At 32.3% G+C, this 15021-nt stretch overlaps 3 protein-coding genes across 3 annotated transcripts; 1 reads left to right on the forward strand and 2 right to left on the reverse strand.

Moving 5' to 3' along the window:
* Window positions 1–3755: 3755 nt before the first annotated feature.
* LOC114394560 (bidirectional sugar transporter SWEET9-like) lies at window positions 3756–5600 on the forward strand. The gene is made up of 6 exons (XM_028356177.1): window positions 3756–3889; window positions 4202–4238; window positions 4347–4557; window positions 4737–4898; window positions 4989–5108; window positions 5200–5600. Exons 1-6 carry the CDS (start codon window positions 3841–3843, stop codon window positions 5407–5409), a joined length of 789 nt encoding a protein of 262 aa, XP_028211978.1. The 5' UTR covers window positions 3756–3840; the 3' UTR covers window positions 5410–5600.
* A 259-nt stretch (window positions 5601–5859) lies between these two features.
* On the reverse strand, window positions 5860–7721 carry LOC114394785 (glycosyltransferase BC10-like). Its single transcript, XM_028356457.1, has 2 exons — window positions 7001–7721; window positions 5860–6541 (listed from the first exon to the last, which is right to left on the reverse strand). Exons 1-2 carry the CDS (start codon window positions 7526–7528, stop codon window positions 5894–5896), a joined length of 1176 nt encoding a protein of 391 aa, XP_028212258.1. The 5' UTR covers window positions 7529–7721; the 3' UTR covers window positions 5860–5893.
* Window positions 7722–9328: 1607 nt separating this feature from the next.
* LOC114394725 (plastidic glucose transporter 4-like) lies at window positions 9329–14744 on the reverse strand. Its single transcript, XM_028356402.1, has 13 exons — window positions 14334–14744; window positions 13667–13781; window positions 13408–13475; window positions 12894–13026; window positions 12712–12811; window positions 12514–12626; window positions 11915–12008; window positions 11286–11439; window positions 10641–10787; window positions 10480–10553; window positions 9943–10031; window positions 9712–9826; window positions 9329–9576 (listed from the first exon to the last, which is right to left on the reverse strand). The coding sequence occupies exons 1-13, from the start codon at window positions 14488–14490 to the stop codon at window positions 9394–9396; spliced, it is 1542 nt and encodes a 513-aa protein (XP_028212203.1). The 5' UTR covers window positions 14491–14744; the 3' UTR covers window positions 9329–9393.
* Between the last annotated feature and the right edge of the window lie 277 nt (window positions 14745–15021).

Genomic DNA, 15021 nt, shown 5'->3' on the forward strand with positions numbered 1-15021 from the left:
TGTCATGCTCTTATATGCTGATAATGTATTTGATCTTCCATAGTTTTCTCGTCATATTCATATATGTCCACTAAAATGACTATATCTTTTTTCTTGTATGGATTAGGAAACTGAAGAAAGCAAGTATCAAAAAACTATTTGTTTATTATTAGATAGAGGAAGAAGATGCGTATGAGAATTGTAAGTACGTGTCTTGTAAACACCGAAGAAGAAGAACGAGGCAATCATGAACGAACAAATGTTGTGTATGTATATGTGTGCATATTCATTCTAAAGTGATGGCCATGACAGATGGCTGAACATTGTGCTAAAAACAACCAAGGCAGTGTTTGGAACGCCGTAAAGCTGCGACCAGCCCATTAACGCAAATATATGTTAACTAACTAGCAAGGGGTGTGTTTGTTTTGATATATCATTGTGCCTTTAATTCATTCAGTGAATGGATTCTGACAATTTGTTTCATGTGTGAGATGTTTGGCAGGAGCATGCACGAGTCTTGTTCAGGCGTATGGTTCGTCACGTCAAGGTATATCATGTGGTCGACGCTGAATGCTTTTGATTTCTGATCTTGATCGATGTTGATAATGATCATCGGTATCCTTTCACTTTTACCACCACAAAGCCGAAAGCATAATAAGGAAAAGTATAAAAAGCAATATTAATTGGATCAATTGTTGTTGCCCTTAGCTTAGCCATTCCTTTGGTGCCACGTGCATGGAATTGGCCTGTTGGTTCCATGTGTTGTTCAATTATTATAAAAAAAATAATTAAAAATTAGAATGACCAAGATAGAGGATTTAACTCTTGGTTGTAAACTTTTTGATATGCAAGTCCTTGTTACGAATAAAAAAAGAAAGGTAAAATATGTTTATCAAAAAATTTTAAAAATAGGGTTAATTATTTTTTTGTCCTGATTTGTTTTAGCAAATTTTTACTTTTAGTCTCTAAATGAAACTTTAAACACTTTCTATCCTTATATTTTTTTTTCTTCGGTAAAAGTTTTAGGTGTTAAGTAACAACTTTAACAATACATTGATAAAATAATCACATATAATTTTTGATAAATTGTATTTTTAATTCCTCATTTATTTGAATCATTTCATGTGTTTGCTTTGTCAGATTCCTTAATAATGTGACAAATTAATAAATTATCAATTTCATTGTTATTTCATCGGTTAAGGTTATTTGACAAAAAAAAAAAGAATAAAACTATTAACAAAAGAAAAAAATATATGGACAATAATATTAAAATTTTTATTTAGAGACTAAAAGTGAAAATGACGAATTAAAAACATAATAAACTCTTTAAAATATTAGTTTTAATTCCTATAGAAACATATTTTTAAATTTTTATATTTACTCAAAATACATATATTTAATTTTTAGTGAAAGATTAAATTATCTTGCTTTTTATAGGAATTAAAATTAATATTTAAAACATTTTAAGGGACAAAGCCATGTTTCACCAAAATATATACATAAAAAGAGTAACTTACCAATATTTTTCATATGGCCAATTTGCTTTAACATTGATCCATATTATCATAAAAATAAAGAAAATCATTCACATACATAGGTAGGTTTCACAAAACTTAATTTTAAGGATTATTACCAGCCAAAACAGAATAAACAAAATTCAAAAGAGAAGTACGGATTTTTGGTTAGTCTGAGTTCTACTGATAATCAGAACTGAAGACAAAGTATAGATAGACGACTATTGGAGAATAATATTTAAAAAAAAAGAAGAAGCGAAAAGCAAAATATCTTGACACGCCATGATGAATGGAAGTGCATCCTGAAGTGACCAAATAATTGTTTGGTAGGACTAGAAGTAGCCAAACATTTGGGAACGCCCTAAGAACGAAGCCATTCTATAAGCCATGGTGGGAATGAGTTTACTTTGGTTTTGGGAGTAATAATTTTAATAAAGTTTTGACAGAACGAATGGTCTTGGCCCTTGGTGCTGGTGGGAACGTCTGGTCATGTCCCCTGCTTGGTATAACACCATGGGCCTTATCCTTGCAACATATTAGAAACACAACATTCAGATTACTAAGCCTGAAAACCCTTTTGGGAATCACAATTTAAGGACATAACCACTCTCACCAAATAACCTAGCACGCACTTAAGATAGAGGGATGCTACTTAGTACAAGATGGATGCTACGACTTTTTTACGAAATATACGTGTGAATATTTTATTGGGTAAGAACAATTTTTTTTAAAAAAAATAATTGAAATTTGGCAGAAATCAAGCGACCTTTAAAGCACCATCCATGTATTGAAAGTTCTTGTAATGAACAACAATGCTCATAATATATTCTACAAAATAATACATATGGACTAAGTTCTTACGTTTTACATTTCAACATTTACCAAACAGGACTTTGAGGGAAAGGAGATTTTCATTTCATTGTGTAACTCATTCATAGGGAAAAAAAGAAGGAATAAACTTTCAAAATAGTAATCTAAATAAGAGTCTAAAAGTTGACTTTATCCTTACGATTTGTTCTAGTTGATCGGGTCCGTTGCCTTTTGTCTTTCAATTGTTGTTAGAATAATCATTTTAAAATACAACTTTTGGATTAGGTAATTTTGTTTATGTTTTTCGGCCTCAGGAGCTAAAACTTTAAACAGGAAGAATTAAAAACATAGAGTAAATTACTAAATCATGTTTATATCTCCTGAGATTTTTTGAGATTAAAACCAGGAATATCATGTGCAATTTAAAAAAAATCTCATGTCAGTATAATTTACTTTGAAACATATATAGCACATCCCACCGTGCATGAACTTGCCCCCAATTCACTAATTACTAGGCATAAAGTAGAAGCACTATTGGGGCTATTTTGTCATTATATATGGACCACTACATTAAAACCACAAATGGGAGAATTGCATTGCCAAGGCTCAAATGATTTGTTTTCGGATTACTCATATTTTCTGCGAAGGAAATTGCTGTACGGATAAAAAAAGCATCCTTTGGTGTATCAAATGTAGGCTTTACTTGGTGGGATGTTCTTCCTAATTTCATTAGGGAAGATTATTTAAGAAATAGAATAGGCATGCCTAATTATAGATTCTGTTAGTTATTATTTCATGGGTTTAGTTATGTCCCCCACAATGTATTGTTTTTTTTTTCTTTTTCAATTAATAATATTGAGGATGTGATGACATAAGATCTTTAGTTACCTCAGGTGTCTAGTTGGGATATGAGATATTTTTAGTGATGTTATTTCATTCCCTCACCTTTGATTAAAAAAAATTAAAACCACAAATTCATTTGCCCCTCTTCAGAGGTAAAACATTTAGTCCATATTGTCCAGTTATTGCATGAAATTGTGCCGCAAAATGGATAAAGATATAAAAGTAACTTCATCATGTCATAATCCTTAACTATTATCAATCATATAGCAGTTGTGAATGCTCTGTGTAAACAAAAAAGAGTATTGTTTTCAAATTGCACACAAATTAGTTAATACCTAAGCTTTCATTTCTGGTTATTAACCTCTAAAACTTCAATTATGTGGCTGATAACTCATCATTGCTCTTAAAAGGAGGAATTTTACTGTTATGACAAGAAAAAATTAATCAGATGTTAGAAGTTACCAACCTGATATTTGGTTGGCTTTTTTTATTGATAAAATGTTAGTGCTCTTAAAAGAGGGAATTCTAAGGGAGTGTACACGTGTCGGACAATGTATAAGTTATCCAATATATATATATATATAGAAGCTAGCAAGCTTGGTTGAAGCACAGATTGTTCTACTCATACCTCACAAAAGGCAAAGCTTATTCCCCCAAGACTTATCTGGCACTAGCAAACACCTCTATATTTAAAATGGTTCTATTTTCTGATCATGAGCTGGTTTTGATCTTTGGTCTCCTAGGTATTAATTAGTCTTAGTACAATTCTCATTCCAACCATTTGACTGCACCATTTTCAACTTTGATGCCATCATGAAAATAATTCATATTTAGCTAGTCTTTCTATTCCAACTGGCCTAGCAAAAAGGAAAGCTAGCCATCTTTATTTTGTAACTTTTCCATACAGTCTCATTAAGGTTTTTATCACACAATGAATGTAATGCATGAAACAACAGTAGATTTCAATTTTACCTGCTGCTTTTATTTTTTCAAATTTATTCTTTCTTGTTGTCTTGATCCCTCATTGATGCTCTCTGTTCTATTTTTGTCTGTAGGTAACATTGTGTCATTCATGGTGTTCTTAGCACCCTTGTAAGTCCTGCCTCAAACCATAATAGTATCATATATAATTTTGCATGAATGCCGCTCATTTACACATTGAAATGCTTAAAAACTTTTATCCACCTCTGTCTCTCGCAGGCCAACCTTCTATACAATTTACAAGAACAAATCATCTGAAGGATTTCAATCAATTCCATATGTGGTTGCACTTCTTAGCGCACTGTTGCTTCTATATTATGGCTTCATAAAGACCAATGCTACTTTGATTATCACCATTAACTGTATTGGATGTGTTATAGAAGTTTCATACCTAGCAATGTACATTATATATGCTCCCAGGAAGCAGAAGGTGAAACCAAGATGACAATCTTTCCTTCTCAACTCTTTTCCATTTTGCTCTACATAACGATTTTTAAAATAACTGCACAAAATTGTTCAATTTGAAACTAGCTTTATTGCTGTTAAGAGTGTTCTAAACTGTAACTTGGTAAGCTTATAACCTTATATATGTTTTGATGGATATTTCAGATTTCCACTTTGGTAATGATACTCATTGCCGACATTGGAGGTTTTGGCTTAACCATGTTAATCACCACCTTTGCTGTGAAGGGAATTAACCGTGTCCATGCTGTGGGATGGATTTGTGCCATTTTTAACATTGCAGTGTTCGCTGCTCCCTTGAGCATAATGGTACATTCTATATTCAATTATTCACATAACATAGATCTTGCATAGTTTGATATGCAATCTGAAATATGTAAATCTCTTTATTAATTGCAGAGGAGGGTCATAAAAACCAAAAGTGTAGAGTTCATGCCATTTTCATTGTCCTTATTTCTCACGCTCTGCGCCACCATGTGGTTTTTCTATGGGTTCTTTGATGAGGATAACTTCATTATGGTGAGGAATAGCATTTCTAAATCTATTACTCATTCTACTAATTTACTCAAGGAAGCAAACTGATTAGTCTTTTGTTTTGCGGCATTATCAGTTGCCAAATGTGCTAGGATTTCTGTTTGGCATCTCTCAAATGATCTTGTACATGATATACAAGAATGCTAAGAAGAATGGAGAAATCAATTGTACAGAGCAGCAAGAAAGGGATGGCACAGTGAACTCCAAACAGCACAGCTGCAATGGCAACAAACTCGATTTCCCTTCACTGGTAGAAATGAAAGAGAATCAACTCAATCAAGTTTGATGTTATGTTGATAAGTATCTAAGTTCTAGAGTTGATGGAGGACTATATATAGGCTTAGGATGAATATCGAATAACTAATGTCTCGTATCTAATTATACTGTTGTAATAACAACTATTGCCACTTGGTATGCATTGACTATGTAATAGACTAATGATCATAGTTCTGGTTAAAGCATATGGTTTGGTTCCTATTGAAATTCCTAAAGTTCTATTTCTTCATGTTTAAAGCAACACTAAAGGCTCAATTAATAATGAAAAAGTTTAAATATGTTTTTTTATGTAAGTTAGTTTTTTTTAGCTCTTGTAGGTTTATTTTTTTAATTTTAGTTCCTATAAGTTAGTCCTTTAATAAAAAAAAAAAAGTTTTTGTAAGTTTTTGTTGAGAAATACCCAAGTCCCACATCGACAATTGCTAGATAATTTTTATCTCTCTTATGGGAGCTTAATGAATTTGTGACAACACAAACCGGGTAAGATCTAATAATTAAGTATCAGCACCAAGCATCAAGGGAGACAATAGCAATAATAAAGGCTTCAATGCGCTTGGATGAAACTTTCTTGCAAAAAGGAAGCACATGTTGGTGATGTTCCCTTCATAAACACATGTTGATCCAAACCTCATGTGGTTCAAAAACGCTTCTGTAATATCATTGGACCCAAATGTTCGAGGATGAGGGCCACGCCTTGACCAATCCACCCAAGTGATGCTACTATTGGAGCTTAATTGAGGGTACATCATATGCACAAAAGTTGGTATATAATGCTCTTCTGCAAAGCATGGTGAAGTACAATAGTGCTGAACTATAGGATAGTATTTGGTGTCAGATACAATGTGAATGGCAAGCTCACGATGCACCTCAAACCATTGAGACCCTTTTCTCCAATCGGTTATGTCAATTATAGGCCTCATTTTTGGGCAGTATCTTCCTCTGGCATCGTATCCTGGGTCATCAAAAGAGTCTGAGAAGCTCGTGCTTGAGTTCATGAGATAGTCATATATGGTTCTGAAGCCAAATAAGGGGATGCATGATTCTGATAGCAGCACAAAACGTTGGTTGGATAAGTCCATTAGTGCATTTGCTAGAAGACGTTTTCCGGCATCCATCAATGATGGTGCGCCCCAGACCACTAGCTGTCATTGACAGAAAATATTGGTTCATTCATAATCATTTTTAATTTCATCCAATGACAAAATGTTTATGCATAAGCCCAATGTTCACATGCACAACCTATCAAAGCTCACGATGCATTAAAACCTGTGCCAAAGTTATTTTAATATTATCTCAAGGTTGTATTGAGTAGTTTAATTTCTATAGAATTTCAACGTATTAACTAATTAAAAATTACAGCAAATATGTCTTTTAAAATATTTATTTTTAGAAGTCAATTGACTTATCACACTGATTTATAATTTAATGAGTGTTAAAAAAAATTATACGAAAGGAAAACACGTAAAACTTTATACTATCTTGCACAGCTTTACTTAATTTACTTTATTCATGTTACATGAATTACACCGTGCCTATGAATTATGATGGGGTTGAAGAGAAATGAATAATATAACTATATAAGCAATGGCAAGCTAACTAACCTCGCTAGGAATATTTCTTCCATAGAATACAGAATCTTCAGGCATGGTTTCACTGTAACAAGGATGTTGGTGCAGGTAAATGGAGTAAAATCCATCATGGTCTTTGAAGAATTTCTCCCACAAGGGTGCCAGGGGTAGTGGACCTCTAGCCAAGAACATGAAGGCCACTTTTGGAACGGCTTGCTGAGTAAAATCTTGAGTACCTGAAACCATGGATGATGCTTTCAGGAACAACTCTTGGTCGGTCATGCTGTGCATCAGAGATGTCTTTAATTCAGTACTAGGTGGTTGTTCAGTCACAGATAATAGTCGTGATGATGATAATGGTGGTGGAAGAATTGTTGTGATTGGGGTAATCACAGGATACAGAAAGGCCTGTAAACTGAAAGATAGTTTAAGGCATAAAACTGCAGCTATTCCTAGTGATACACCAATTATAAAGAAAACCAAGTTGTACCCTTTGTTTATGTTCCTATACAAGGGACCAAAGAATGACATTGAAACTTTCTGAGATGATTTATGCATCATATGCCAATTATCAATAGGCGTACAAAATGACAGAGCAGGAGATGAACAAGAAGCTTCTTCTTTCTATTCTCCCAATTTGAAATTGGTGTACGTAGCTACTACAGCTTTCATTCTCAGATTGAGTCATGCATTGTACTTTTATACTCCTTCTCTATATCTATTTTAAAGAAAGATGGGGAAACACTTTTTAGTTGTGTAATGAAAATTGAGAAAATTAATTTTAAAGTAACATCATTTATGTGGGATGTTTTTATTATAAAATAAGTTATGAATAAAATTTAATATAAATCTTAAATTTAACGCAAAAATTATTTAAAATTAATTGTTTCTACTTAAGATTAATTCTCTGTATTTTGTTGAAAGTTGTATGTAGTTTTATTTTAAATTTTAGTTTTAAAATAAGGATACAGAAGTTTTAGGTCATTAATTAAGATCAAAATCTGATTTGATTCGGTTCTTCTTTATTATAAGAGATTTAGTTAGTTAAGGTTAAAATCAGATTATCCAGATCTTATTAGATTCCCTTTTATTTTCTTTTTTATCTATGTATTTATTTTGTAATCAGGATTAATAGGACTTCACTTAGTCATTCCTGTCTATGTAATTCTCTCATGTAATTATGATACTGTAAAAAAAAAAGATTATCTACTTTTTCTAAAATTACATATTCTTTTTAAAAATATTTTTTGTTGGTTGGAATTTATTTTTTTAAAAAAAAATCAGATCCCATATCTTATGTTTAATTAGCCTTTTGGTACATATAATTGCAATTAATAATTTTCTACTTCAGTCCTTATGGTTTAAAACATTCCATTATGGTCCTTTACAAACGACCAATGAATGGCATTCTCAGATTGAATCATACATGTACTTTTATATTCCTTCTGTCTTAATTAGTTTTGAATGCAGTCAACAATTTATAGCAGTTAATAATTTAAGTAACCATTTAAAATTGAGTGTTGACTGAGTGTTGAATGCACAGCATAGAGCATTGGGTTAGTCACTAAGTTTCTGTTTTTTGATTATTACAGTTTCAGTTTTAGTTTGACTATTAGTTGGCATAAAGTTTGGCTTCCTCCGTTATTTAGCTTCAGGGCTATAAAGTTTTTATTGCACCGCCCACCGCATATCTTATTTATGGAAGTAATTGCAATGATATTCTATTTGTCAAAAAACTTGTAATTCAACTACCGTTTTTTCAGCAAAGATATTTCATTAATAAATTAAAGAGTACCAGAAGTACTCTAATAGGTACATATACACCTCAAAGAGGAAAATATTTTATTTTTAATAAAAACTATATTAAAATATAAAAATACATCTATGTGTTTGTTTTAATTTTATTATTTTGATAACGATTTATATATATATATTATAACATCTATTGAATGAATTTTAAGTATTAACTTAAATAATTTAAAAGGTTAAATATCTTTTATAATTAAAAATTTAATTACAGAAAATTTGGTTTTAATATAAGTTTATAAAACACATGTCATAAAATAAGAAAAACACGATTATATATAGTGACAACAAAAAAAGAATATAAAGAGTTCATTTTATTCATAAATTTAAATTTTAAATTTATAATATATGAATTGAAATGAAGTTTAGAGTTATGTTTCAAAAATAAGAATAATAACAGTGTATATAAAAAATAGATCAAATGTGATAAGTTTTATATTTAAATAGAGTTTAATAATCATGTATTTCCATTATAAACTACTTTTATATTATTATCAAATTATAATTTATCATTAATATGATTTTTAAAATAATTATTATGAAAATCACGTGTCCTAAGGAACAAAAATTGTGAGAGCAGCATTAGAATTAAGATCACAAGCATTTGTGAAGTATTTAATTTATGTTGCAGGACTAAGTGCACGTTCTATTTCTTCCAAGGATCGACCTTTTGTTTCCACAACGTTACGAGCTATGTACAAGACAGTGAGAAGACAGACAATTGAGAAGCCCAAGTACACTATGCTGATACCAAACTTGTTTACCACACTCAAGAAATAGAGCCCGATGACAAAGTTGGAGATCTGGTAAGAATAAACAAAAATGAAAAATTAGTGTAGCAATAAAACATATGCACATTATAAATCATCCCAACAGGTCCAAGAAACTTCATTGCAATAACTACAGGTGATATTAGATTCCATAGTGAAGTCAGTTACCCAATGTGTGCCTAATGACAGAGAAATTGCTTTTGCTCTGATTCTAGACGCAAATATCTCTGGTAGAAGAAGGGCAGGCACAGGACCAGCACCAAGAGAGAAAGATAAGACATAGCTGTTTAAAATTCATAGACCAGAGTCAAATCAAAAGAGAAATGGAAAACAAATAACACATGCTAGCCTTTCAGTGTATGGAAATACTTTTTACTGACAAAATTAAATATGACTTACAGGACAGTCCCAAGGACTGCAAGGGTGCCAGAATATGGAGCAAGGACCTTCCAAGTAAAAGACACAAAAAGAAGCAACATAGAAGCAGCCTGGGAAAGTCAGAAAAATACAGGGGGTTTAAGAAAATGAGTAGGTTATATTAATATTACACAAGAAACTAAGTTAAGCTGTTGCGATGAAAATTTGTTATTAAACCAAGCAGAAAGCAAAATAGAAAGAGATATCGTATAATCCATAAAGGCAGAGTTTTGAATTAAATAGATTTATAACTAGGAATAGGTATAACTATTATCTCTTAATGCACCTCTAACCAGCTTTGGATTCTCTTCATCTCCCCTCAAAGGTATTAAAACCAACAAAAATAAGATTACAAGCTTAACAAGAACTGCTATTTACCAAAAATGATCACAGAGAAATACGAATTAAAGCTACAATTACAAAAGTAATGACGGCAAGCCTATCATTGACACGCATGCATGAAAGCTCAATCGTTTTGCTTTCAGCCTTAGAAAAATGTGAGTTGAAAGTAATTATTACCATCCCACTAAAGCTTGTGATAAGGAGACTTTTCCTTCCTTTTTTGTCCATCAAGGACGAAGCAACAATTGTGCCTGCAACAAAATCAAACATCAGTCAGAAACAATATCATGTTTGTGAGAATTGCATGATATCAAAATTTTAGGATGAAAAATACTAACCAAAAACATTTGATGCACCAACCAGTGCACTTGCTGCAACATCAGAAGTAATTCCAGCACTGCGGAAAACAGAAGTTGAATAATAGACCACAGCATTTATTCCAGCCAACTGCTGGAGCAAGAAAAGTGTTGCCCCTACACTGACCACTGCAACAAGGAATATTTTGTAAGTGCCACACCAATTCACTAAGCATTAATCAAATCTGGAACAAACTAAAAAGTTGGCAGTTGAGCAGTGAAACAACATAAACTGTGATGAAATTATTAAGATATATCTCATCTCTTCATAACATATATCAAGGGAAAAGGAAAAGAAAAAACAATGCATAAACAAATTCAAAAAGTATAAGAAAGATCCAGGCTTTAAGGTTGAAACAAGAAAATTGACTTCCACAGTTCCATGAATATATTCACAATGATTGGGGCACTACTGTATAAAAGCACTCTAAAATAAGAAAATAAATAACATAATTATGACCAAACCTTTTAAAGCTGCAGGTTAGCACCAATAGTAACAAACATGCAATATTAACTGATGAAGGTATAATTAATAGCTGTTCTTCACTACAGAAATTTTGCTTTAGTACACTAGAAACCTTAGCCCTTGTTAACCAAACATGGAATTAAAATGCAGTAATGGAATACCTTTCCTATATCGACTACTAAACAGATCAAGCCATCCTGCTTCAGGTTCAGAAGAACCTTCACTTGCTGCTGTCAAGTCATGCATAACCAAAGCCACTCTTTCTTTTCCATATAGTGTTTTAACAGCTTTTTCAGCTTCAGATATTTTTCCTTGCTATAAAATAATAAATGTAATTTTATCAGAAAATATACATGAAAATTATCGCAATTGCACTAAACTCTTAATGTATACTTCACAAGAAACCAGACATCATATACTTATATGTCTATTAAGTTGTATTAAGATTATACATGACTACCATAACTCTACAATTTAACCCAATTAAAATCTTTAAGGATGTCAATGGTGTTTTTAGAGATTTTAAACATAGCATAAGCTCTTTTCTTTGAAAAAGTTATACTTAATAGTTTATTAGCAAAATTGTTACCATAAGAGACTATAATCCAATGTATAGGTTAGCACAAAGAATATTTAAGAGAAAGTTATTGCTGTGTCTAAAAGTAGTAATCTTTTATAAGAAAAGTAACTTAGAGTAGTAATTCACACGGCTTGTTTTGCAAAAGTTGGCTTCCTTGTTATGTATATATATTGTTGCATAACAAAAGACAGCATATTATTGAAGGACAACCTGAAAGAGCCACCGAGGACTTTCTGGAGAGATAGTCATTCCAAGTGCTAACAGAACAGATGGAACTACAGTAATTCCAAACATTGTCCGCCACCTGATAAAATTAAATGAGGGAGAAGAGGATGCAAGTTAATGAACATACAGTCACAAGGCCAATTACAGGAAACCAACTATGTATTCACAATGCAAAACAAATTTCAAGGTTTTTACCACCTCTAGTACAAGTACAAGAAATTAATAACTAACCAACCAACAAATATTCCAGATCCTCCAAGTAAAAATAAAAACCATGCGGATAGGCCATCCTTCAAAGTTCTCTTGGAACACTTGTAACAGAAGGAACTACTTTGCAAAATTATCTTCTAGGACAAAGTTTTCTTATGCCATTTAATTTATTTCTCATTTATGAAAGACTCGTATCTCCACTTTCTTTCTCATGGAGTGCTAACAACAGAAGGAGTTCTTTCACTTCTAGTATTTTCACACTGAATATTGTCATTTCTACCACAAATATATATGTTCTTGAGAAGATATCCTCATAAGAAATAACAGCTGACAACTAACAAGATGGTAAAATGAAACAACTCAATAGTCAATACCATATAGGATTTCCCACCAGAGGCAAACCAGCCAGTAATGCTGCAAGAATCCCAATACATATGAAAAGTTGATTAACAGATCCAAGCGCACCCCGAATTTCGGTTGGAGAAATCTGTCCATTAGAAGGAATCACCATCGGGTCCACATAAAATATGTAAACATAATCGCAGAGGTTAAAATAATTTATAAAGGATCACCTCAGATATGTAAAGTGGTACAATTGCAGATGTTACACCAATTCCTATGCCAGCTAGCAAGCGACCAATGATCATTGTTTGAACACTCTGAGCAGTAGCACTGTAAACGTAATATAATTTAACCCATCGATTGCAAAAATACCTAAAAGATCAAACCTTCTACCCAAGGGCGATTAACTGACCAAAGAAATCCTCCAATTGCTAGAGGGATTGCATCCAACTGAAAAGTCCTAGTCCGGCCAAATTTGTCAGCCAATGCTCCGCCGGTAAATGAACCAACAGTAGCACCAGCAAGCAGTGCACTGACAATCCATCCTGCTCATGGATTAGATCTAATGAGAATTACGAGAATACAATTGATGGACCACATTCAAGTCAAATTAGGATTTTGAGATACAAACATTTCACAGACAAAAATACTCTTCACAAACGGCCAAAGTAATGAATAGATTCAATTAAACTTCATGCCATAAAACTGAAGTTTTTTTCCTGGAAAATGTAAGAGTAAAATTAACAAGTACAAGTCATGGTTGAATAGATGCTGAAAATATGACTTGTACAAAAATAAAAAATTAAAGAGCTAAAGAACAAGAAAGAGTATTTGCATTAACATCTACGATTTCTTTTTTCTGATAAAATTAACCAAACAGTGCTAACTAATTTGCAAAAACAAATAGTGAAAAGAAAAAGATGTACCTTGTATAACAGTGTTTTGGGTGATTCCAAGATCCTTGGCAAGGTACTCAAGAGAACCATTTACCACCCTATATCAAAAAGGAAATTGTCAGAGTTTCCTACCTAAGAATAATAATCGATGAAAATCAGTACTAAAACAAGGAAAATTCAACACAGGACTCCAGTTTCTTGCCACCAATAACTTAAGACAGCATACAGAATATGATATGCTGCATTTTAAGTCCATTGATCTGTATACCAAGTGAAGATGAAATCATACCCAAGATGATAACCGAATAACATGGCTCCAAGGCAAGCAACACCAACATAGGGCAGAACAGTTCCAGAAGGTTTGCCCGAAATATTAGAGGGGAGAAGATCTTCAACATCTTCATCTGCAACACAATTTTACACAGTAACATTCGAGGGACATGAACACATTCACGACATTCACTGATTCACATTATGGATGTGATATTAGGAGCCATCAATAATGGACAAAATAAAATGCATTTGTAAAGAATAATACAATAAATTTAGGTGTTGCTGATGTTATTCTTTGATTAGAATCAGAATTTCAATTCACATAATAAAGGTTTGTATTAAAGGTCAATGCAGGTTACCGAGGTGAAACTCCAATTCTAAAAGGAGAACAACAACAACAACAAAAGCACCTATGCATCTAGGTATTGTCCTACAATAAACTCTTAACTGAGGAAATTCCAAAAACATTTGGATGAAATTTCATGTTGGTATATTAGTAAAGAATTATTAAATAAGCAAAGCAGCCATGAGAAACAAGCCAAGCAGGCATCCAGCAACAACAAATCGACCACAATAAAAAACATATCTTTGGTAAGCATTAAAAAGATCTCCTGAGTGAGAATCGCTAACAAACTAGACACATGAAAGGCATCAACATCAGCAAAAAAAGAAGAGAAACAAACCAGAAGGCTGAACCCTGAGGGATCTAGGCTTAACAGAGGAGCCAAAAATGCCACCAAAACTCTTTCCTCTAATAGTCAACTCAGTTTCCATATTGAAGGAACCAGGCCACAAACCGCACCAGCTGCTTCTGCTTCTACTATTACTCATGATACTCATGCACAATCTTCTTACTCTCTCTTTTGAATTCACCAAAACTCACAAACACCCTTTGCTTCTGAATCTGAACCCACCAAGCGGTTCCGTTGCACATTATCTAATTGAAAACTCCAAATCCAGAAAAAGTCAAAACTCGTACAACAGTACGAACCAAACCAGGACACGAATCTAGGACACTCCAAATCCAATTCCCGTTGTGTCAGGAAATTAACTAACGATTAACGAAAATAAGATACATACTCCAGTCGTTGGGAATAATATTTGTCAAAGTATACTATTATCATTCTTATAATCCTTTAGTAATATTTAAAAATTTATTTTCGGAAATGTATAATTGTAACATAAAAATGTTTATAAAGAATTACAAAAATCTTTTATTTTCAATAGTGTATAATTATAATAAATAATGAGAGAGAAAAGAATTTTTTTAGATATTTTATCTAATACTTACATATTTTTATAAATAAATTTTAGACGATAAAAACAACTATAAACATAGTATATTTTTAATATATTCATTCTAAAAAATAT

This window comes from Glycine soja, chromosome 18 (assembly GCF_004193775.1).
Source record: "Glycine soja cultivar W05 chromosome 18, ASM419377v2, whole genome shotgun sequence".
NCBI classification, from domain to species: domain Eukaryota; kingdom Viridiplantae; phylum Streptophyta; class Magnoliopsida; order Fabales; family Fabaceae; genus Glycine; species Glycine soja.